Source organism: Argiope bruennichi, chromosome X2 (genome assembly GCF_947563725.1).
Source record: "Argiope bruennichi chromosome X2, qqArgBrue1.1, whole genome shotgun sequence".
Classification (NCBI taxonomy): Eukaryota; Metazoa; Arthropoda; class Arachnida; order Araneae; family Araneidae; genus Argiope; species Argiope bruennichi.
The window spans coordinates 113,896,614-113,922,485 of NC_079163.1; the positions used below are offsets into that span (position 1 = coordinate 113,896,614).

The 25,872-nt window shown below is 27.6% G+C and overlaps 1 protein-coding gene across 1 annotated transcript in view; it reads left to right on the forward strand.

The window, feature by feature from the left end:
- The first annotated feature begins 90 nt into the window (after positions 1 to 90).
- LOC129961069 (uncharacterized protein DDB_G0284459-like) overlaps positions 91 to 25,872 on the forward strand; it is a 59,280-nt gene continuing 33,498 nt past the window's right edge. The window contains exons 1-6 of the mRNA XM_056074877.1: positions 91 to 405; positions 887 to 966; positions 1,854 to 1,922; positions 17,134 to 17,216; positions 17,511 to 17,682; positions 22,229 to 22,451. Coding sequence (XP_055930852.1) covers positions 900 to 966; positions 1,854 to 1,922; positions 17,134 to 17,216; positions 17,511 to 17,682; positions 22,229 to 22,451 — 614 coding nt within the window. The 5' untranslated portion in view covers positions 91 to 405; positions 887 to 899. The remainder of the gene's footprint in view (positions 406 to 886; positions 967 to 1,853; positions 1,923 to 17,133; positions 17,217 to 17,510; positions 17,683 to 22,228; positions 22,452 to 25,872) is intronic.

The window sequence follows — 25,872 nt, forward strand, 5'->3', positions numbered from 1 at the left end:
GTCTGAACCCACCTTAAGAATAGTTTTCTATTTCCGTTTGAACGGTGTCCATCAGTTGCCATCTCAACAAAGTTTTGGGTATCCGTCTCTTGTTTTGTATCTGGATTGCGTTCTGTTGCGTTAGGAAACGTTGCGAAAAATGAGTAAATATTATTGTGTATAGTTTATCATGACTTCGATAGTATTTCCGCAAAAGAATATGGACAAATCAAGTATTTATGAGCAAATAACAGAAAAAATATTACTTTAATGAACCGATCTATTTTCTTTTACATTTAGTTGGTTTATATTCTTTTTACAACTCTCAAGAAATAAACTTAAAGATATATATATATTTTTTTCAAATGTAATGTATTTTGACTGAGACTCATTTGTACTGCATTTGCTATAGAAATAATAGTTCAGGTAAGTTTTTTTATTATCTTGTGCCATCCTTAAACTTAACTAAATTTTTATTTTTCCCCATACCCAGTGTGAATTTGAATTAAAAAATATGAATTTTCGAAATTCTTATTCTGAAGTATTTTGTAAATAATATATTTTTTGACTTAAACATTAACAATATTTTTACTTCATGCTTTTCTTATATATGTTTTCTTGCTTAAGTACTAAGTTAGTATGAGCCGTGCTCATCGCATGTAATTTATAGTGTTCCTTACATGTCATGTGGTTAGTTAGATTTTTTAAAATAGTGTTTTTTTAAAAATTAGTCTACATTTTCTTGTGTATTTTTAATTGCTTCTTTAATCCTATAGAATATATGAATGATTTTATAAGTATAATTCTTTTATAAAAAATATACAAGAATTAAAAAATGAGCTTTATAATCATGATGAAGAATAACTAATAAAGAATAATGATTAAAAGTAATTTTCATCATTTTTAGATTTTTATTTATAATGTGGAAGAAATTGAAAGGAGGAAGAAGACAAATACTTCAGTTGGAAGAAAAGAAACGCCCTAAAGGTAATTTTGTTTATGAATTAATTTTTAATTATTTTAAATTCTAATTCTGAAGTTTCTGTACAACTGCTTTTTGTCTTAATTTTTTAAAAAATCTTTTGCATTAATAAATAGATAAATTTGAACAAATGTCATTAAATGTTTTTTCAAAAACTTAATAATTTTGAGATAAATAAAGGAAAATTTCACAAATTAATAATTTATTAATAGATATCTAGTTAAATTGACAAAAAGGTTAGTCCCTGCATGACATGACTTTCTTATATGTCAAGTAGGTAAAAGTAATTGCTATGTGCAGAATAATATGCGATTTTGCTATTGTCAAAGTCTGCTTGAATTGGAAACACAAGACAAATTATTCTTGAAGAAATTATTTTTGACTTAAGTATCTAAAATTCAATGTAATAAAAATCTATATATGTAATGAAATCTGCTTAATTTTATAAGTATGCTGTAATGTATTATACTATCTCTCAATATCATTTTTATAGAGAAGTATTGTTTCAAAATGCTTATGACTAATATTCAAAGGGCAACCTTAGGACTAATTTGACTGATTTCAAATTCATTGTTATGTTTAAGATAGTGAAACTTGCAATATATCAACAGCACCAACTACTGAGTTATATAATAAAACTAAATATTTATTGTGTTTTATAAGGTAACATAATTGATTTTGGATTTGTTAACTGAAATAATCCAAAATTACTATGAATATCATCTTGTAGTTGACCATTCATGAAATTTTTAATTTTAAAACTTTTAAGAAGATATTCTTTTTTTTTTTTTATTGATTGTTTAACTAGCATTATATCTCATAGTATAAATATGTATTTTAAATTTCCAAATAACTTTCATTGCTGTTGAAGCTTTTTTTTTATGTCTTTTAGATTCATCTAAGTCAAAGGTGAAGAGTTTAATACATTACAGTGACAGTGATGATGATTCAAAAAAATCGAGTAAGTTTTTTTTCTTTTTTTCTTTCTTGTAATTAATATATTAAATGTTTTTTTTTTTAAATATGGTTTTAGTTTATAAGAAAGCCATGGCTCTTTCAAAGTACATTTGACAATTAGAGGTTTTTCATTGAAAATTTCTTTTTGGCATATCTGTTCATCCTTAAAAGGGATACAACTGAAGTCATGTCAGTCATGCTAGAAAGTTGACAGTTCATTTACTCTTCATATTGCCAAACCTGTCTACTGCTAATTGCTGCATGGCTCTCCCTTTATAATGCTGTATACATAGTAATGTATTTTTTATAGTGTAATGATTCATGCATTTGTTAGAGATGTATCACTAGGTGGTATGAGCAAACAATTTTTACTTTGGAATTGTTTTAAATTTCTACTTTTAAAATTTCTACTTCAGTCCTGATTGGAAATTAACATAGCCTGGAAAAAACTAAGAATAGAAAACAATATATTTGACAAGTATAAATAAATAAATTAAAATAAACTTATGGGGAAAGACATTTTACCTCCCATGATTTACCTAATGCTTACTTTTCATGTGTATTTTTTGTGGCCACATTTCCTGAACTTCAAACTTAAAGTTGTTGGTATTTTGAAGAGAAGGATAGAATTATTATCATAATGAAAAGAGTTAATGGCTAAAATATATATATAAAAAAGAAAGTAACAAGTTGCATATTGTCATTAAAAGTCCTTAAAAATTGCTTATTTTTTATTGTCCTTATATAAGAACCTTAACAGTACTTTTTTTTTTTTTTTTTAATCTAGGTGTTTATATTTTCATTCAGATGGGAAAAAAATCCAATTTCACATTGCTAAATCTACCCAATTATAGATTGTATTTTCTTTTGACATTGAACCTTTCAATTTTAATGAAACTTAAAAAATCTGGAGGTCAGTGGAAAAGGTTTTATCTCAATTTAGAGAAATACTGATAAAATAGGGAAAATATATCTTTATTTATTTTACTCTTTTTTCACTTCCTTTTTCTTGTTTAGACAAGGGGGAAACATCTTTTCTTTTTGAACCAAATACATCGACTATATGACCATCTGTTAGTCTTTATGTTCGAATGCATGTAAATGCTGTTACTGAAAACCGCAGTAGCTTAGATAAATGAAATTTGATAAGTAATCTTGTTTCTAGAATTGTAGCTCCATTACAAATTTTGAATTCAATTGGCTGCCCCAAAAATTTCGGTTTGTACTTGCTGGTTTTTTACTGTACTGGACTTCTGAAAATAAAAATTATGTGTACTCTTGTCTTTAGTAATCTTGCTCAAGGTTCTTGCTTTTTATGCTGGAGGGACGGATGATAGTATCTTTCTTGGGGAGTATGCAATTGATTATTGTAGGGACATTTTGAACTGGTTTCACCTGTGTTGCAGAACATATTAAACCATTTTTTTTATATGTATCAAAGTGGTGATCCACTTTTTGCTTTTTATGTATCTGATATTCATAAATAAGCTGTGATTGTGTTATTTTTTTTTAAAGTTAAGAAAGGATATTTCTCAGTTGAAATTATTTTTTCAATAAATTACTACTGCCAGTGTAATTTTTGTAATAGTACACAACTGGTAAGAAAGTGCAGGCATAAGAGTGAACGAATTATTACAACCCTTATGCTTTTCAAGTATAATTGTCAGTAATTTATTTAAAAAAAGTGCTTCCAACGACTTTGGAATGTGTAATGAATAAATCTCCAATAAATTTTGCCTTGGTGAGAAATTATGTTTGGGAAGAGAACAAGCAAGTGCAAAAAAAAGGAACATATTCTGTATTGTACTTTCATCGGAAAGGATAAAAAGATACTATTCTTCTTTGTAGATTTCTTTGTCAAATCATCTTTACTCGATTTCGATCATTTTATTATTAGGAAAATGAGATTGGCGGAGCTATTGTTATCCTCTATTTGAAGATGCAAGTTAAAAAAACAACTACTGTGGAGAGTTTAAAAAATTATTTTAATTCTTTCTCATGATCTAGCATTTATTGAGAAATTTAATTTTTTCAAAAAACGTTATCCATAAAAAAATATTATTTTAGTAAGTTTCCATTAGCAAATCAAATGAATTGGGTCCTGTTCTAAAAAAGACTTTAATAATTGAAGACTATGTTTGGTCTGGTTAAATTTTAGCCATTATTTAAGATAAATTTTTATTGTTATATAGGGTATGTAGCGTTGTGAAAAGTGCTTAAAATTTGTAAATCATTTTTAAACATCTTAAAAGTGTTTAATTTTGAGAAAACGTCCTTAAAAAAATGCTTAATGTTCTTGTGAATAAAGAAGAAAGCTTTTCGTTTTATCTTTCCCCTCAGAAGTTGAATGTGATAATTCGAAATCGTGGTCATAAAGCTTGTTTCCTGGATGTATAAAAAAATAATAATAAAAGGAAGAATTTGGAGAAGGAATCCAAAGTAGATTCTAGGACCAGCACCAAAATTTTACTCATAGGGAAAAACATAGGGATTTCCTGATATTTAGGGAAAATGGTGCTGTTTCAATCCACATGATTTCTCTGTCGTTTTCATGGACTGTATTACTAATGCTGCATATTCAAAAATGATTTGAATTGTGCCTTCAGAATTCTGAAATGTAGATGCCTTTGATTTTTAGGTCAGTGTAATTGAGTTAAACTTAACAAAAGATTATGATGCACCTTTATATGAAAGGGATGACAATATTTACATAAAAAATATAATGCTAGAAAAAATTATGGCTCAAGTAAAGAATACAAGCTTTATGACCATGATTTCTTACCCATGCCAACCATATGATTGTTTTATTTTTTATTATTTAATTAAATACCTAAATTAATTTGAAAGTAGCTCAATTTACGTACAAACGTATCCCAGAATACCAAATACTGTGCCATGTTATTTGTTTAGGTGAAGTTTTTGTAACAACAAACAAATATTTTTTGTTTTATAATGTCAATAAGCAGCTATTGGAAGTTTTTTTTTATTTATTTATCAAAATATGATTTGATTAATATACTGTTATATATATTCCAGCACCAGTATGCATTTTTAAAGAATATTTATTTGGTGCTATTAAATACATAGATCTGATAATGTAATTATGAAGAAATATGGATACATATGAGTTTGATCCTTTGATCTCATAAATGAAAAATAAATTTGTATACTCTGATACTTTCATCTCATAAATGAAAAGTAAATTTGTATATTAAAATACATATACAGTGTCTCACAAAAGTGATGGGACACTTGTGCTTTACAAAAGGAAACTGTAATAAAATAAATTGAAAAAACATGTACAAATTTTTTGTGGGTGTGTTCCATACTTAAATTTAGTAACAATTATTACATAACATACATTTTGTCAAAATATTAAAATATTAATTTAATAAAAATACAATTGCTTAGAACGGAGCAAAAAATAACTCACATAAGTGATGGGGCACCATTAGATATGCAACAAAAATCATCTGAAATAAGCAATAAAAATATTTTTGGTGGTTTTATTTTTACTCAAAAGCAATTGGCAATAATTTATAAAATCGCCTGCAGTATTTCTCTCCAGTTTGTTTTGGAATTTTTGTGTTTTTTAGCTCTGTGCAGCCATGAATGCTAAACGAAAAGAAACTTCGCCTGAAATTCGAAAATTAGTTATTAATTTACATATTGAATGTGGAAAATATATAAGAAAAACTGCTGAAACAGTTAACTTGAGTCATTCAACAGTTTTCAGTATCATTAAACGATATAAAAAGAATCATATTATTCAGGATAAAAGAAGAACTGGCCGACCATCAAAGCTATCCAATGGAATAAGGCGAATTATCGTTCGAAATATTTAAAAAAATCTAAGAAAGAGTGCTCCTAAAGTTGCTGCTAATTTACAAGCATTATATGGAATAATTGTTAATCCTGAGACTATTAGAAGGGTAATTCGATATGCTGGATATCACGGTAGAGTAGCCAGGAAAAAATTCTTCATAAGTGAAAAAAATAGAAAACTCAGACTAGCTTTCGCAAAATCCAATATAAATAAGAATTCTGATTACTGGATTAAAGTTATATTTGCTGATGAGAGTAAATTTAATATATTTGGTTCTGACGGTAGAATCTTGGTGTGATAAAACCCAGGGAAGAATTTCGCAAACAGAACTTGGTGCCAACAGTAAAACATGGTGGAGGAGGAGTTATGGTATGGGGGTGTATATTGTCCGCTGGAGTTGGTAATCTTGTTTTTATTGAATTATTTTTATTGATAATGGATCAGTTTTTATTGATAATGGATCAGTACAAGTATATTGACATTTTAAAGCAAAATTTGAAATCTTCAGCATGAAAATTGAACTTTCATAACGATTTTAAATTCTACCAGGACAATGACCCCAAGCACACTGCTTTGAAAGTTAGACTGCTGCTGTATAACTGTCCTAAAATAATAAAAACACCACCACAATCTCCAGACTTAAATCCCATAGAGAATATTTGGCAAGAATTGGAATCAAGAGTTCGCAAACAGACCATTTCTTCAAAACAACAATTAAAATTGGTGCTTCAAGAAGAATAGGGTAAAATCACTCCAGAAATCACAAAAAAATTTGTCGAATCCATCCCAAGAAGATTAAATCATGTTTTAAAAGTAAAAGGAAATCCAACAAAATATTAAAACCTTTTAAAAAGTAAAATTTTTGGATAAATATTTAATGGAAAAGTAAGTGTCCCATCACTTATGTGAGCCATTTTTTGCTCCGTTCTAAGCAATTGTATTTTTTATTAAATTAATATTTTAATATCTTGACAAAATGTATGTTATGTAATAATTGATACTAACTTTAAATATGAAACACACCCAAAAATTTTTTGTACATGTTTATTTATTTATTTTATTACAGTTTCCTTTTGTAAAGCACAAATGTCCCATCACTTTTGTGAGACACTGTATCTCAGTTGCATAATTCAAATGAATTTTGTTAAATTCCATTGAAATGGCATTTAAATTTTTTAAAGTTTAATAATTAATTAAATAATTATTTTTAAATAATTTTAATAATTAATAAATATAATTAATTTTAATAATTAATTAATTAAAGTTAATTAAATATTATCATTTTGGAGGAAAACAGTAAAAAAAAATATTAAACAGTCTTGAATACAGGCATATTTAAGATTATTTTTATATAAGATTTTTAAAGCAGGAAACAAATTTTAATATAAGCATAAATGACATTAATATATAAAAATAATAGTGACTGAGCATACCAAATATTACTATAACTTGCAATTTATAAGTTCATATATAAAGTAAATTTATTCAGTAGACGTATTACAACAAAGAGTTATAGCAACTCTATTTCTCAATTCTAAAGTTTAAAAATCTAAAATAATTTTGAATAATTCAGGATATTTATGCAAAACAGAATATTTATGCAAAGATGTTTATTTAAAAAAATTACTGGATTTTAATTAATTTACTCACACTAGAATTTTGATTATTTCATTAAACTTGATTCTATCTAAAAGTTTTAAATTTTTTCAGTATCTTACTTATACTTTTTTTTCATTGTAAAATGCAAGATATTGAACTCCTGAAAAATTCTTGATTCGAAGATTAAAAATAATCAAGAATAGAATCAATCCAGCACAATAAAAAAAAAAAAAAATCTAAACATATTATAATATTCAATATACACACTTAAGAAGAAGGACAAATAGAAACAAGTATTTGCCATTATTCATTTTACCCAGATTTCATATTATGGATATTTAACTAGCCTTTTTTACAATTTCATTGTATAAAAGAAGTTGATATTTGAATTAAATCAATCACATATAAAAAATATGTGGTCAAATTTTAATAGGGGAACATTACTCTTTATATGTACACACGAATAAATTTTCATTACATGATATGATGGAAATCTATTAATAAACATTAAATATAAATCTTTACAATAATGAAGTAAGATTTATCTTTAAAAAAATTCTCAGATATAATGTAACATACAAGGTATTTTATAATATGAATATTTTCTTTCTTAATGTATAAAAACGTTTGCCATGCTTTTATTGTCAGCATATTATGAAATCATAAATGTTTCAGAATAAAAGTATCCATAATTTTAAACATGCATTACTATTCAATAAAAAGGATTTTTTAATAAACGTTTTTTCTTTAAAATGAAAAAAGAAGAAAAAAGGTATTTTCTTAAAAAATTTAAGGAAAAAATCCTATAATAAAAGGCCATTGTATTAGGCTTCAGTAATAACAAAAACCCTTGGAGAACTTTCATAAGCAAATACAGTTTAAAAATCTTAAGAAATTAAGATTTTTACCTATCTGAATACAATTACATACATTCAGTTCCCAGTTTGATGTGGAATTTATTTACACAACTGAGGATAAGCTTTTGTAATTGCTTTTTTTAAAATATGGATACATTTGTGTATTATATTTATTATCAACATGTGTAAACTTCCCAAAAATATATGAGAATATATTTCAGGTAAATAAAGTAGAACTTTCTAAATATAACTTACACACTTAATGATCTGAAAAAAAAAATGACATGGAAGATTTCATAAGAAGTTACTTTATTAATAGTGATAAATATTAATTAGGACTAACATTTAACAATATATCTGCTTAACTGACATGGACAGTTACACAAACAGAAATATGTGGTGAGGCTTGCAAGATTCAAAATATTTGAATCGTGTACAGCTTGCAATTCTTGCATCCATGTTAAACATTAATTCATAAAATAATTACATTTGTAATTGATTAAAAGATAATAGTTTTTCAAATTTCAGTTAGTTATAAATTGTATATATAAATAATTGAAAATATTTCAAATTGCTAGTACTAATTTATTAAGGCTTTTGATGCTGGATTATATGCAATTTCAAAATACAAGTATGAACACACAATAATAACACATTTTTAATTAATCATATACATTCACATTTCTGTCATGCTTAAAAATAATCGAAAGTACATTCAAAATATTTCCAAAAGAAACTACAATCGTATTTAAGATTAATCGGAAATAACGGATGCGACTTTTCCCCTTTTTTTTTCCCTCGGAGCAGCCCCTAGACGCTTCTGGAATCCAGGAGTTCCAGCAAATATTAAGATAACGCTTAATGATTCCCCCCTCCCCCCCTTTTTTTACTCCCTTTTTCTTCAACAATGTAAATTTGCCATTTATTAAAATATCGGAATAGTTATCCGGAAAGGGCAGTAGAAAATAAATACTGTGTCAAACTTTTGCGATTCGAAAAATGTTCGTACTTCATTTTTTTTAAGATGTTGAAGAATTTTTTTAAGTTATGCCTGGCAAGTAAGTATTTAAATTTTAATGTGTTGTTAAAGAAGAATATGCAAATTGATCTGATTAATATAAAATAATGAAACTGAAAGATGAATTTGGTGCGACAAAAAGATATATTGAACACGAGAGAAGCTGCTCTAAAAACGCTTACATATTCGATCATCATTCTCATTATGTCGTTTTGGAGCAATCACTTAAGCGGCATGTTACAGGTATTCAACTGCACTCATTATATTAAATTGTAATTGATTGCTGTTTGTAATTATGGTAGTCAATCGTTTAAAATCTAATATGATAAAATTTTAACTTTAAGCCTTAAACTTTCAATGATTCTGATGTCTTTCATGGTGTTTTATTATTGTCCCCATTCATTTGAAATTTTTTTTTTGTGGGACCAATCTCGCCAAATTTTAGTTTTGACTAGGGGGGGGGACTTTCGGGATCTGGTACTTAACATTTTTTTAAGAAATTAAAAAAAAAAAAAAAAAAAAAAAAAAAAGTTCTTCGAACTTTTTATTTTCCAGGGTTTAGATTCTCTCCTTTTATATCGATTTTTTTATATATAATTCTTTTAAAAACTTTTTTTTTAACGACACCTATCCTCAGCAACGCACAGAATAAGCCATTGAAAGGAGCATGAAATTTGGGGAGTTATTTTGGAGGTATTAGAGGTCCATTAAGAACGGATTTTTCAAACTTTTAATTTGAATTTGAATTTAAAAAATAAAAACAGAGTTTTAACATTTTCATCATGACATCAAAGCATATTATCGTACAAAAATTATTTTAACGCCGTTTTAAGGGTTACAAAAATAGCTCCTCAGTTATAAAAATTGTGCATGAATGAATAAATTATTATTATTATTATTTTAGTTTAAATAATTTTTGAGGAATTAGTTTGGGTCACAGTTTATACATATACGTAGTATAGAAAGAGAGTATAGTAATGAACAAGAAAAAAAAAAAAAAAAAAAAAAAAAAAATGAACTCGAGATTTTGGCGAATCTTCATGTTTTAGACATCCCCGAGTTCGAAAAATACATTTTTGGTAAATGTATGTCTGTTCATTTCTCTGTGACAAAGATAACTCAAAAAACGCTTTGAGCTAACCGGCTAAAATTTTGTAAACAGCCTTTACACGAAATTTTCAGATTTCTATCAAATTTTGAGTAAACCCTGTTCGAATATTACTTAACCCAATAATTACAAAGCTAGATAGATTAAATTCGCTACACAGATTTAACATTTGCAGTGTAGGCACCTATCAAATTTTGAGTCAAATCCAATCATGGGTTGACTACCTACCTGTCTGTACTTTTAGAAAAATGTAAACAAGATAACTCAAAAATGCAGTGACTTAAAAATATCAAATGTGGTATGGGATTTGGTGACTACAAACGCAGTTTTGCGTTGAATTTTTGTTTCAATCAGTTGAGAAAAACGTATCTAAAACACAAATTCGATTTTTGGATACCATTAATACATGCCATGGATTAATCGCCAAATAATTCGCCAAGGATAATACGATAGATACAGTAAAAATGCTAAATTCACATCAGAAGTTAATATTTCGTAACTATTGTACGTCAATGCCATATAAAGCATTCTCTGGCATAACAAGTTTATTAAAGAGTATGTGAGAAAGTTTTGAAAAAACCATTCCTCCTGGTTATTGTAATGAAATTCAAAATAATATTATTGCTTCCTTAAATCGTTGAATCACTTTATTCTGCAAGTGTTAAAATTGAGATAAATGAAAGAAAAAAAGACTTTCATTGCTTTTATTTAAACTTTGAAAATTTTAAAGAAGTTCGTTGATTTAAAATTCTTCATTTTATTAGTTTTGTTAAATTTTGAAGCAGTGCAGTATAGTTTCTCATGCTGGCCTAAAAGTAAATACTTTTTTTAAAAAAATGCTTCAACTTGCATCTTTATTTGTCGTATGTGAAATATAGAGAAAAATTAGAGATTTTGACAAATTTCCTTGAAATTTGGTATACGGCTTTTACACCAAATTTGGAGATTTTTATCAAATTTTGAGCATCCGTTTAGAGGAAGTCTGTTTATCTGTTCGAATATAAGTTAGCATGATAACTACAAAATGAAGAGAGCTAAATAGATAAAATTCGACACATATTTAAGGTCTATAGTATAGACATCTGTCAAGTTTTGAGCCAAATCAGTAAGGAGTTCATCATCTGTCGGCCTGTACTTTCAGAAACGTGCAAACTAAAATGCATTGACAAATATATCGTTTGGTATGCAATTTTATGAATAAAAATGCAGTTTTGAGTTAAATTTTTGTTTTAATCAGTTAACAAGAATGCGTCTAAATCCAAATTAGCTTTTCAGGTACTTTCAACCGCATGTCAGGGATTACTCGCCAAAACAACTTGTCAAGGATCATGCGACAGAATCAGTAAAAATGATTTATTCTGCCTAAGGCTAATATTTCTTAACTAATGTTCGCCAATGGCATGCAAGGCATACTGATATTATGTGAGAAAGTTTTGAGGAAATATCCCCGATGATTTATTTGCATTTTACTTCAAACTACAGAGTCTTTTCTTTTTTAATTCGTGAATTTTTTTTTTGTTATTTATGAAAACTACGGCTTATTAAAGCATCTTCATTTCTTCATAAAACATATATAACATTTCTTCTGTAATTTTTTAAAGTAAGAATTTTTGCGCATAGTTTAAAATGCAAATTTTTATTAAACTTTAGAAGTGATTAGACAATTTCTATTTAGTCTGATCATTTTTGCATGCTGCTATTATTTTCTATTTAAAAAAATTATCTAAAAAACTTATGTAGAACATGGCATTGTTCTATCATCAATTTCATGCCAGTTTTGCCAGCCATAGGAAATGCTTTAGTTCTTAGTTTTATAAGATTGCACATAAAATTACTAAATAGAATGAGTTAGTGCAGAATGAAATTTACTCTTTCCATCCCAGTCATCTTATATATGAATCTTATATGTTGTTGCCAATATAAAACTCAAATACAAAATTTTCAATCGTGCTATACTTCTACATTAATACCGGTATTTTCAGAAATGTTTTATCTCTCTAAATGAATTGGTAACTTATTAATTCTAATAAATGTTGAAAAAGACCACAGATCTTTATTGTTAAATCTTATAAAAATTGATCTATTCTTTTGTTATTGATAGTTTTTTTCACGTTTATGTTCTTGTCAAAACTAAAAAATAATAATTTTACAATGAAAGGCTTTGTGCAAACACAGAAATAAATATTAAAGTGCAAAAAATAAGCATATAAAATGAATTTAAAAAAAAAAATCCGTGAAAACTATAGTATTATAAGATAGAAAAAAAAAATCATATGCTTAGAAAATACGCTGTTAACGTATGAGTACTTATACAGAGCTACTTAATTTTCTTGGCTAAGGTGCTTAAAGGTTCTTAATTTTTGCATCAGTTTTATACTACGCACCTTGGATATTAATTTTTTTACACATAATTTGTCTAGAGAATAAAAAATGTTGAATTTTAATTCAGTATCTAACTATTTAAGTAATTTTAAAAGATTCCCTCTGTTTATATTTAAATGATGGATGAAACTATTTGAGAGTGAAATATTCAGCAAATTTTAATTTTTATGAAATAAAAATGAATTAAAAAAATTCTACTTCTAAGATTAATTATGAAACTTACATTCTTTGTTTCACTTTATTTGATTCAACAAACAACAGTTATAAAAATTGTTATTTTTATTCAACATTAAAATCAGAGGTGCTCAGAATTTTAATAAATTACTTTAGAATCTAAATTAAAACCCTCGTCTTCTGAAAAATGTTGTGAAAATTATTTCAAAGAGTAATTGATTATTAATATTGAAATTATTCTGTGTAAAAGTTTTATATCATATTTTCAGTAAAACGGTGCAAATATCAAAGCAAATAAAAGTAAATATTCCAAATTTCCTAACGTTTAGATCATCATCCCAAAACTAATTTTCTTAGATTTTATAATAGGATTTTTTAGAATTCAAACTTAATTTTGATAATTACATTCTGTGAAGCACGTGATTTGGTAAGTTTGGCAGATATATATTTTAAGAACAAAGGTATTTAATTTTGATCATGACTTTTTTATCATTCACTTTTTAAAAATATAACCAAAATCTTTATAAGAAGTATCTGAAATAATGTAAGCCTAAACTTCTGAAATGTACTGTCTGCTATGATCTCATAAGTATCATTGTAGCATGATAATATTTTTGGCTTGATTTGTCTATCTTTATTTTCTTTTTAAAATTTATTCTTAATTAAAAAGCAGCAATAAAATGCTTACAGAAAACTAATTTATTGTTGCACCATGCATATAGTATATATAATAGCCGAAGTGAAAACAATGAAAAGTATTGTAAGATATACTTTAAAATATTTTTTATTAATTTTTAAAATTAGAAAAAAAAAAATAATTATAAGGAAATAAAGTTATCACTGAAAAGTTTAAATGATCTAAAAAATGGTTTTTGCACAATTATATCAGGGTTGTCACGCCATCAGGAAAACACAAGGAATTTAAAAATCAGCAAAAAAAAAAAAAAAAAAAAAAAATCAGGAAAATGCAGGGATATCTGAAATTTTTTATAAGAACTGGAAAATACATGGAATTTTCTCATTTATTTTCCCTTCTATAAACTGACTCCCCCATAACTTTGAGTTACTCATTCTTAAATTGTCTGTAGACTTTATTATTTCTCCTGATATTAAAAGTAATCAGTCAATTGATATATACTTATAAAAGTTATCGGTAGAACATGTATAGTTTCCTAGTACAATTTGGAGAGGATATTTTATTCTATGTAATGGTAAATTTAAAAGAAAAAAAATCATGTTAATCATTAACCAAATTGTATAAGCATTAGTTTCATACTATTTTCTGATGATATGAAAAATATTCAAAATTTAACTATTCATATTTCTCTATTATGACAATTTATCAGTATATCGGAAAAAATTGAAATTCTTAGAAATATGTTTTTAAGCAAATATACTTATTCTTTATTTTTCAATAAATATTAAATCTTTATGGAATTAGCCTTTTATTTATTTTATTTCACTAGATTTAACACCTTATTATGCTGCAATTCAATTATTTTTCGAGCACTTCTTAGCAGAATATAACGTTTTTTTTTATTTGTTTGTTTTTTATTCCAAAGAGCTCCTTTAATCGGAAATACTTGTCCCTCCTTATTTTTAAATACGTTAAAAATCTTTAAAAAGTTCCTGGAATTCCACAAGGCCTTTTTTTTATTATTTTGTTAATTTAGGGTTTAAACTTAATAAATTTGTGTCTGCTCAGAGGTATTAATTTTATGAGATTTCAACATTTTTACATGACTGTCTTATATAGAATTATATGTAAATAAGTTTTGATCTTTTAGTTTTTTTTTTTTTTTTTTTTTTTGTAGGGGATTGTTTTCCCCATTTTAAGCAACAGAAAGGATAATTTAAATAAAAACCTGAATAATATCAACATCTTTTTAAACCTATGCAAGGTTTATTTTTGGAGATTCACTAAACTTTCACACCACACCATTTGGAATGGAAATTGTTCAAATCCCTTAATTAAAAGAAAAAAAAAAGGAAAAACCATGTTTATTAATAATAATTACATCACTATAAAAATATTTCACAAAATCGTTCAATTCTAAATTTCAGTTAGAACAATGTCACTTGTTGTTTCTTGATTCAATGAATTTATGTATTCTATTGGCTTTTAGTTCTTTGTTCAAAGAATTTATGTCATCAGATTACTATTTATAGATGATTCTGTTGCAAGGTAATATATATAGTAATTCTTTTTAATGAATATAGTAACTTCAACAAATTGCAGAATATGAAATTAATGATATAACTGCAGTATAAACTCTATAATGAATTTTTATGTAGGATTTTTATCTCCTACTTTAAAAAAAATAATACAAAGTCATTAAAAATAAAATGCAACATTGTTCTTTTGATGCTTTTCAAATTTCATTTAGAACAATGTCACTTGTTATATTTTGATTTAATAAACTTATGTATTCTATTGGCTTCCAATTCTAAGTCCAAAGAATTTCTCTCACCATATTTAATCAAATTACTATTTATCGATGATTCTGTAACAAAGCAACATAATATTATGTTTAATGATTTAAAAACTACAGCAATGCACAGAACAGGAAATTAATGATAAAATTACAGTATAAATTCTAGAATATTTTTAAATGTAGGATTTCTATTTTTTTTTTTTTTTCACTTCTGCGCAATAAAAAATATTCACAGTCAGTAAAGATAAAATGTAACATTGCTTGCTTTTTTCTTTCTTTTTTTTTTTTTTTAATGCTTTGTAAAATTTACCTCACCCCTTCCTTCCATTCTTCCAATTATTCCAACTTAAATTCTGAAAAGAAAGGCACAGAAATATTATTGTAATGTACGAATGAAGTCTGAAAATAATGCAGGCATAATTAGAACAAGGATAATTTATTTACATTTTTGCATTTTCTCTTTATCATTTTCATAATACTTTATTCAAAAAATAATTTTTTAAACTCCTTTTTAAACATGAATTCCAGTTTTGTACAGAAGTTTGAGTTAAAAAGAAAGAAAAAATATTAATTTTAATAAAAGATAAGTTAATTTTGGTAAAAGTGATTAAATACAATGTAAGAAATAATATGTAACTAAAAAACACCCAATATTAATTGTATCAATTATAGTAAAAAATTTATTGATATTATCAAAATATTATAAAACGGTATTGATGCAGGTAACTATTATTATAGAAAGTAATTAGTATTATAAAAATGATTATTATATTTAATTACTTATAAGCTAATATTTTTGTACTGAGAAGTAAGTACATGAAAGTAAATTGTTAATTTACTATTAATTTTGTTATTAAAAATTATGACTATTTCCTACTTTTATTGATTAATTTTAATAAAATTCTTATTAATAATATTGTAACTAAATGAAATTTTATACTTAAATAGAAACATGCAACCATATTACAGAATTAAGAATTATTTACTGGAACAAATGCATAAGAACTTCTTAATTACTAACAGATCAGTGGATCATAATACTCACAAAAAAAAGAAACAAGTGGATATTCGATGTCAATGAACTGTCACTTTTTTTTTTATGCTTGGTGACTAACCACAACCTTAGTATTCCTTTCTTAAATAAAGCACATTTTCCATTTTATAGATAATTTTCCAACACTTCTTACAGCGATGAGGCAGAATGATTATAAAATAGTTTCCCTCTCTCTCTTTTTTTTCATGCAGATTATTATGCGTTGTTTTAAAAAACAAATATCCATAGTTAAAAATAAATTTTATTTTAGATATCCCTTACTATTTCTTCCAAGCTCTCATAATGTGGTTTAATTTTTAAAAAAGGTGATTTTTTTTTTTTTTTTTTTTTTTTTTTAAATTTTCAGAATTTGTAGTGATCTAAGATTTGGTATAAATGTGTTAAAAATTGGTATCATTGGGCAGGATAAATACTCTGTCACATAACATAAAAAAATCATCTGACTGTAGTAACATTAATTTTATGTTTAAACACAAACAAAGACAACATTAATTGGTTGCTCCATTCATATATATTGTGATGTAGTATAATAACTTTCCCATTTGAACTATTTTAAAAAGATTTCACTGAATTAACAATAATTCTTGTTTCCAATAAAAATTATTTATTTAATGTGAAAAATTTCATGTTTTGAAAATTATTGTTAAATTTTGAGCTTTAACTTGCATTTCACAGAAAATCAATTTAATTTTTCTAATTAATATTTAATGTTATGTCTGCTGTTTTTGTTACTTAATGGCCTTTATTTTCTCTAAATTATAGATGAATCTGAAAGTTCCTCCTCATCAACAGCACAAACTAAAAATGCTGCACCTTTAGAATCCCAGATAGCTGACTTTTTCAAGGTAATTTCACTTATTAAAAAAATTATTATTATATTGGTGAATTTTGAACATTTTGTCCATTATGATTGAAAGTGTCCAGAAAACTATTTTTGTCATTCTAAAAGTTAATATAAAAGTAAGCTATGAAAAACTGGTGAACAAGGAAGTGCTTAAAATTTGTCTTGTTTGTTTTTTCAGCAACAAAATTTTTTTATTTATGATCTGAGCATGAGATTTAAAATTATAAATAATTAATGTCTCTGATCTATTCATTAGGCACATTGTTATTTAAATTAACTATTTTGCTGTTTGTAGGAAATTGATGCATTGTCTGTACCTGAAGAAATATTGAAAGACACAGATAAAATAACTTCAACCTGTAAAACGGAAAACGTAAAAGATCATACTCCTAAAACCTGCAGTTCAGATGCTGCTGTTCATTTGCAAGCTTCTACTTATAGAGAGGACAGTCATTCTGTTGCACCAAGTAAAGCTTATTTCATTATTATATAAAATTTCTTGATACTAAAAAGCTTATGAATAATAATCTGTAATTTTATTATAAATAAAAGGCATTGTGGTTATGTGTGTTTCTTATCTACTCCTAAACAGCTGGGCTGAATTCAACCAAATTTTGTACACTTATTATCAGAGACAAAAGAAAGAACACTGGCAGCTTTATAACGCATAAAAATTAGTGAAATATTCAATTAATTAGAAATTAACAAATATATATATATATATATATTACAATAACTGCAGAGGAAATTATTTCTGAAAAAAAAAAGTATTTTTTTTTAGTATCTTAAAATTAAAAATTTTCTTTTCAAAATTGTCATTTCTGTGTACCCCCCCCCCCCCTTTGATTGTTATTTTTTTTTTTTTTAATTAGGACAAAGGTTTTTGAAATAAGGAAATATATTCTTTGTATAAATATATAATATATAATAAGGCTTTAAACTACTCTACCAATATATATATATTTTTAATTCTCTGTTATTTAATACATACCTGTTGGCAGCTTTGTTATTAGTTTTAAAGTAGTGATTTAGGGATGCTTAAAAGCAAGCATTGGTCAATCAATCACTCAAACAAAGGCTAGAAAAGAAAAGCATTTGTGAACAATTAAAACATGTTTGATGACAGCAGTCACTTCAGGCTTTGAGAAATTAATCACAAATGCTTGCCTGCTTTCTACTGTAACTTCAGAGAGCTTTCTAAAAAAAATTTTATTATTATTAAATTTCTCTTAACTTTTTGAAAAATTTAACATTGACGATTTTGAATTAAGGGAATTTATAGGTGCTCCTTTGCTGAACAATGTTGAAAATTTGGACTATTTCGCTACTGTTTTTAAAATTTGTGTATAATTAAATTTTTTTTAAAGAAATGGTGATTTAATGATTCTTAAAAAGCAAGGATAAGTCAATTGTTCAAACGAAAGCAAAAGAAGTAAAATTACTGATAGCAAATAAAGCAGATATTTGATGACTGTAGTGGCTCAGGCTGCGAGTGGCTCTGTCCAAGCTGTGCAAGGAACCAATAGACTAGCGAAACGGTCGTCTACAAACAAATGCAGGAACATTTCCAGTTTTAATAAATTCATTTCTGTGTGCTCTTTTGACTTTTTAAAATATTAATAAATAATTGAATAGTTGAATATGATTTTGAAATTGGAAATTTATAGCTCCTCCGTTGCTAGGCAACAGTGAGGCTTCAAATTATTCTGCCTTAACTTTTATTATTTTACATATTTTTAGCAACATTTTTACTGTTTTAAAGGAGTTTCAAATTATAATTAAAAAAAACGTTTCAGATGGTAAATAGATTTTGTGTATTATAATATGTTATACAATAGTGGTTTTTATTTTAAACATCTTACACATGAAAGGATTTCAATCCCAACCAGTGCTGGGTATATCAACTAGTAATGTCATAAAGGTTCCACTTTTCCAACTTTTTTTTGTGGAAACTTCTATTCTAGTTGCAATGGAATTTTCAGAGTGATGATAATAAATAAGTTGCAACAGTGGAATATATTTTATTTCATTTTTATATGTTTAAAGTTTTTTTTTTTTTTTTTGTCTTGTCTGCTAATATAGTTACTTTAAAAAGGGGAGACACCTCTTTAACTTCAGTATTATTATTGCATCTTTACAAAATTGATATCAATGGAAACAATTAAACTAATAGAGCTTTATGCAAACTGACAAATTAATTAGTTAAAAATTTAATTAAAATAATTTCTAATTAGTATATCAAAACTTTATCATTACTTGCTTAATGAACTATCAAATTTCTCATCATAAATTTAGTTCCCAAACAAACTTTTATGCTAATCTGGTGATTAATTTGTGATCTATAAGTTTGCAGAAAATGGTGCATCCAATCTTAAAATGTCAGGTAATCTTTTGGCAATATTTTGGAAACTGTTCTATATATTTTTGATATTACAATCACTAAAAGAATATAAATTTATTACCTAAAACAATGAAATAAATGAATAAAAAATTAATGTATAAATTTTTTTAACATGATTGTGAAGAAAAGAGAATTGTAACATAGTAATATTTTTTTAAAATGAGAGCAAAACAGAGATGCTATTGTCACATTAAAGAAAATGTGTGTTTATCTGTTATGGTTAACAAAATGTATACAAAGAATTGAAAAAAAAAATGCTTGCAGTCAATGAGTAACATTTACCTTTTTAGAACAATATTTTATATTTATTTGCTATTTATAAATCTACTCCTTATGATATTCAAGTTTTAACAGCAATTATAAAATTGTGTTGGGATAAACGTTGACTTTGTTTTTAATTTGAATATGAAATATACTTTCGTTTCTCTTTAAAAAATTAAAAAATTTTTTATTTACATGATATGAAGGTTGTAATATTTCATGAAGTTGAATTCCTCATTATAAGAGAGGGTAATTATATTTCTGAAATTAGATTTTTCATGAATTAGGTTTTTTTTTTTTTTTGCTAGTATGTAATTATCAATGGCTTGTTGTGCAAAAGATGAATATTTATGATTTTAAAAAATAAAATTATATCAGTCAGATAATTGAGTTGTAACATTTCAAATAAAATTACTAAACACTCTCTTTTATAGTTTTTAAATCCTTTTTATGAAGGTTAAAAATATTTTTCAAATTTTTATTTTACCTTTTGTAAATAAATATAAAAAAATAATATTTTGTAGTTTTACGCTTGATTTTTAAAAAACTTATTTAATGTATTGTGTTTTTGTACTTACAAAGAATTTATTCATAATTCAATACTCTTTTAGTGTGATTTAAATTTATTTTTTGCTGTAATTTTCAATTTATTTTTACATTTCTCTAAATTTAAGATGAATATGGAATTTCTGTCAAAATTTGGCACAACATTATCATTAAATGAAATTGTAGCATGTGTAGCTACTGATGCGATGATCAGTGCGATGCTTCTCAACATACGGTGCAGTAATTTTCTGTGCTTTCATATATCCCTTATTTCATTCGAAGGTGGTTGTTCTGTTATATGTATTATTTATTCCTCTCTTGACCAAATATTTTGGGCATTTTTTTGCTGATGACACAGAATACAGCTTAATAAGATCCTCATTAGTTCCGATTATGTTCTTCCACCAGCTCATTCATGTCGTTGTTATCCTACTCTAGCCCTATAATCTTGGCTAGGGATAAAATCTCGTTGATTATGGTTCCCCGGGCACTTTTTCAAACCCTTCAGAGTCGTGCTTGACTACACTATCCTTTCCTAACCTTTTCTATATAGATATATGAGCTTTCTTAAAAAAAAAAACGCTCATCAAAATTTGATACAAGACAATCCAACATGTAACATCACAGTGTCTCCTCACCACTCGTTCTGCAAAACGTCTTTCTTTTTGCGACATGCTCTTTAAACGAGATTTTACTGTAATAAAATAAATCATAAAATTACTTTCAAACTATATCTCAGTTATTTCTGATTCTTATGTCTATGCACAAAATCTGCAGAGTAAGTAAATATTGTTTTATATTTGTGTGGATGTTGAGAAGTAATATAATGCTACAGAAAAAATTGTCATAGATTTTTTTAAATGATAGCCTAATGTTTTAAGCATAGAGATTTAAAGAATCAACTTGTCCAAAAAATGTATCAATATATGATCCTGATACATATTGAACCTGTCATAGCTCAAGAATCTTCACTTTATAAAGTTGTGGATTTAGAATGAGGGCTCTGTCATTTTTATTATTTGGCTGCCTTTTGGATTTATGAGATTTATTCCAATAACCAAGGTGTAATTTCAGAATAAGATAAATACATTTACATTTTTTTTTTTTTTTTTTGTATTTCTGAAGTTGTCAAATTGAGTAAGGATAAAAATTATAAAATTCATCTACTTCTTATCCACAGTTAGAAATTAAATCTATGGGAAATAAATTGCTGTTATTAGAGGGTTGTTAAAATTCTATCTTCAGAAATAAAACGCAAAGAAATTATTCCGATTAAAATCCACACACTTTATTTTCACCACGCGTCTTACATCGTTTTTGCGAGCTCTCCTCAAACAGAAAATCCGTCAGACATCCGCTCTCGCGCATGCGCAAAAGTAAGCAGCCGCAGGGAGGGATTTATTTCACCACAATTCTAAGTTAGTATTGTAAGGGAATTTTTTTGCGGTATATTGTGAAATTTGGATTTATTTCTTTTTTTATGAATAAAAGATATAGTCTTTAAAAATAAGTGAACTTTCAGATGTAGTTCTTATGGTTTCTTCAATTCACTGTTTCTAATAATAAATGCTGCAAAGGAACATAAATTCAAAAATTTCTTGGAAGCGTATAGGCTACCAACACGAATTAATAGTTAATCATGGACTAAAATAAGTATAATACTTTAGAAATAAAGGAATGTCTTTTTTTAAATATAAACTCTTGCAATATTTTTTCAAATGTAAAGTAACAATTGAAATAATTTTTTTTTTCTAAAATTTAATATGCTGATTCATTTTATTTTTGATTTTTTCCCCCTTTGACAGATACCTACTGCCCTTGGCAAGAAATTTGTGATAGCTCAACTGGTTACAATTATTACTGGAATGTGCAAACAAATGAGGTCACATGGGATTGTCCTCCAGAATATGCTGCTTATGTTAGATCTTTTAATGAAGTTACTGAAAAAGCTATTCCTGCTTCCCAAAACGATAAAAATACTGATGGAACAGAAAAGAAAAAGAAAAATAATATTGTAGTACCTGAAGGGTGAGTTTAACTTTATTCTGGTAAATGACAAATTGTGCATATTTATGATCAAAAGCCATTTTGCGTTAATAATGTAAATCATATATCGCTGTATAATAAAATTATATATAGAATTCATCGATATTTATTTGGCATTTTCTCTTAATTATCCATATTAGTCAATATTTTTTCTCTTGTCATAAAATTTTCTTTAAAAATTGAAATCTAATTTATTAAAAATTTATACAAGCGAAGTAGAGGCGCCAGCAATGAAATTTGTTAATTGCTGACGCATCTACTTAGCTTGTATAAATTTGTTAAATCGCTAGCTATTCCATTAGGGTTGCAGAGTTCCAGTAAGTTCCCTTTGAAGTTCATTTAAAAAATTGTATTTTCTTTTTTATTCTTATTTGGTTGCTTTTTAAACTGAGAGCTTGATGAATGAAAATGAAAGGTGGAACTAAAGAGATAAAAAACAATAGAGAAAGGGAATCAATAAATGTTACTCATGGGATAAGCTGGTACATCAAATAAGGAAAACATAAAAATTTCCCCTCTGAGCATAGCTAAAAGATGCATAGGAAAGCAGTAAGTCATTTGAACTTAGTGGCAATTGAATTGAGAAATTTGCAACTCCAATTTAATGCATGGTATGTTGTTAGCATTTGTAAATAGTTTAATAAATGGTGTTAACACTATTACATAAAACTATAGGACCTTTATAGATGCTCTTTAGAACTGAAGGCAATATTATAATGTACATGCACAGGATAAGTACATTTAGAACATAGAAAATTGTGCTGCAGTTGTTGGTAAATCAAATTCATTGGTAAATAATGTAAGCGTTTAAGGCTTTGCTTTATAGCATATCTCCATTCCTTTGTTATTTAAAAGTTGAGCATTTTAGGGGAGTTTGACTCTTTATCACTCTTGTTGATATAAGGGTTCATTAGGTGTTTTTGTACATGACTAGCTCTTTTGGGTAAGCCTTTGGAGACCAAGGTAATGTTGGCATCAGAGATTATCATTCTGGTCTAACATCATGACAGGTATATTCGTCTTGTGACCATAAAGTTGTCCAATTCACTTTCTGAATGGAAAATTGGGGTGGTAATTAGATGCTTTCAATTTCATCTATAAGTATATCCCCTCAGGTGCTCACCTACTGTAGGTAAGTACGGTTGTCCTAATTCCGAAGTTCCGAGGGATTTTTACTCCCTTTATGTGTACTCTCTCCTACGCCTTCTGTTGCCTGCTTCAACCTTCCATCTCTTGACAGCGAGCGAGGCAGCTGTTGCCACTCTGTTTGCTTCTTGCTTCTCCAACAGCTAACTGCCCCACACGTTTGCCATGCATGGCAACTCTTGAGATGGGTGGTACATTCCAGTCCCTGGTGTATCAATCGGCTGGTCTGTTCAAGGGGATCAAGCGAAGGGGTCTCTTCTTGGGCTTGTTTTTAAGGGTGGGCCCTGGCCCTGGGGCAGACTCTCAGCATATAAGTTCTGGTTAGCATTATGGTAAGTGCCAAGGCTGGAAAATTTCCAGAGTCTCGAACTACCATCCCTTGTTGGGTTCCATGACGGGCGATGCCGCCTGATCTGAATCACTATCAATATCCTATGAGGTTTTTATTTTTTCTAACGGCGTTGAAGCCAAGCCTACTACACATTACATGTTAATTCATACAGCTAATGCTTTTCATTCCATTTCTCACTAATAAACTTATTTTATCTGCTATTTGTGAGGTGCAAAATATATAAAAAAAAAAACTAAGATCTGGTGATTTACATTGCAAGTGTCCGAAAAACGCTAATTGCAGATCAATAAAATGACAAACTGGGTTCCTTCCCAGTACAAACATCATACCATAAAACAATGAATGTGTCATGTGGTCTATTTTCTAAACCCAATTTTATACAGGTTTCTGAGGAAAATTTTTGGAAGAGCTACGAGATCAAAATGTCTGTGCTACTCATTGCATTAACATTCAACGAGGTGACAGACTTGTTCCCACACAACATGTTGTTCTTACATTTCTAACGCCGGTTTTCTCCAGATCCGGTAAAGGTAGATATTTTAATTGCAAAATTCGACCCTACATCTCCAATCCTCTATGTTGTTTTAAATGCTCGAGGTATTTGCATTAACAAATCGGCTGTAGAAACAATGAAAATATTTGTGGTAAATGTGCAGAATCTGGCCGGAAAATGAATGCTTGCATATCTGACATCCTAAATATATATGTAATGATATTTTAATATCTAATTTAATCCAAATTAATTTCCTAAATTTTTGCCTAATTCAGCCCATGTCAAAGTCAGTCTAAAATATTTCCTGTTCCAGTTCCACTTTGTTTAATTAATTCAACTGAAGCTGTGTAAAAATGATGCGCCATTAGTTCCACGTGGCAAGTGAAAGTGATCCCTCCGTTGCCCTTGTCCAAGGTCAACACGAGTATTGAATTAATACGAGCCGGAAATCCCATGTTATATAAGACTAATGATCATTTGTTTCGTCCCTTCCTTACTTCTGCTTTTGTTCCGCGCTGTTGTGGACGTGCTCTGTCTGCGCCTACTTGTAAATAAATTGCCTTCCCGGGGTGGATTAAAATGAATTTTAAAAATGTAAAATGTCTATTCTATGTCTTCGAACCTGCCTTCTGCTTTTTAGAATTATATGCTTACATATATCTAGCTTTCCCGGAAGGCCGAAAAATTGTTAATGATGTAACTCGGAAAGTTGGCATTTCCTGTTTAGTTACTCTCAACTTTATTTAGTACACATCTTGCTCCCAAACTGATGCAAATATTATCCACTGTCACTGCGCATTAATTAATGCAGCACTACATACTCACTACATACTAGCCATATATCTATCTGCACTCAGTTTTATAAACTTCTACAACCTCAGAAAACTTATCTCAAAATAAAAAATAAATAAATAAAAAACGAACTCCTGGTGTTAAAAAAAAAAAAACTGCCAAAAACAAGAAGAAAATGCAATCGCTTGTAATAAGACCTCATGTTGCCGAAGATTTAAAAAAAAATTAATACGTCATCATCCGAATTGTCGAACACGGAGCAGGATTCTTCCGCTTCCATATAAAAAGTGAATTTTATTGTAGCTCTGTTTTCCTGTAACTTCCACCGCTGCTTAATAAAATTTCTCATATTAAAGATCGGATTAATGAAACCCATCCCGCCTGCATTGCGCTCCAAAGAAATCTTTCTGGTCGAACATCTCGGGGGGGGGGGTGCTCCTCCTAGTCACGTATCCACCGTCGTCTGTTATTTCTCTACACATGAATCAACGGCAGTTGCAGTCCGGCTTTAATAATGGCTCCCTCTCTGATCACGGTATGTAGCATTTATTTGCCACCGAATGCGTCTATAGACCAAAGAGACATCAATGCCTTATTAAATGAACTTCCACCTCCTCTAA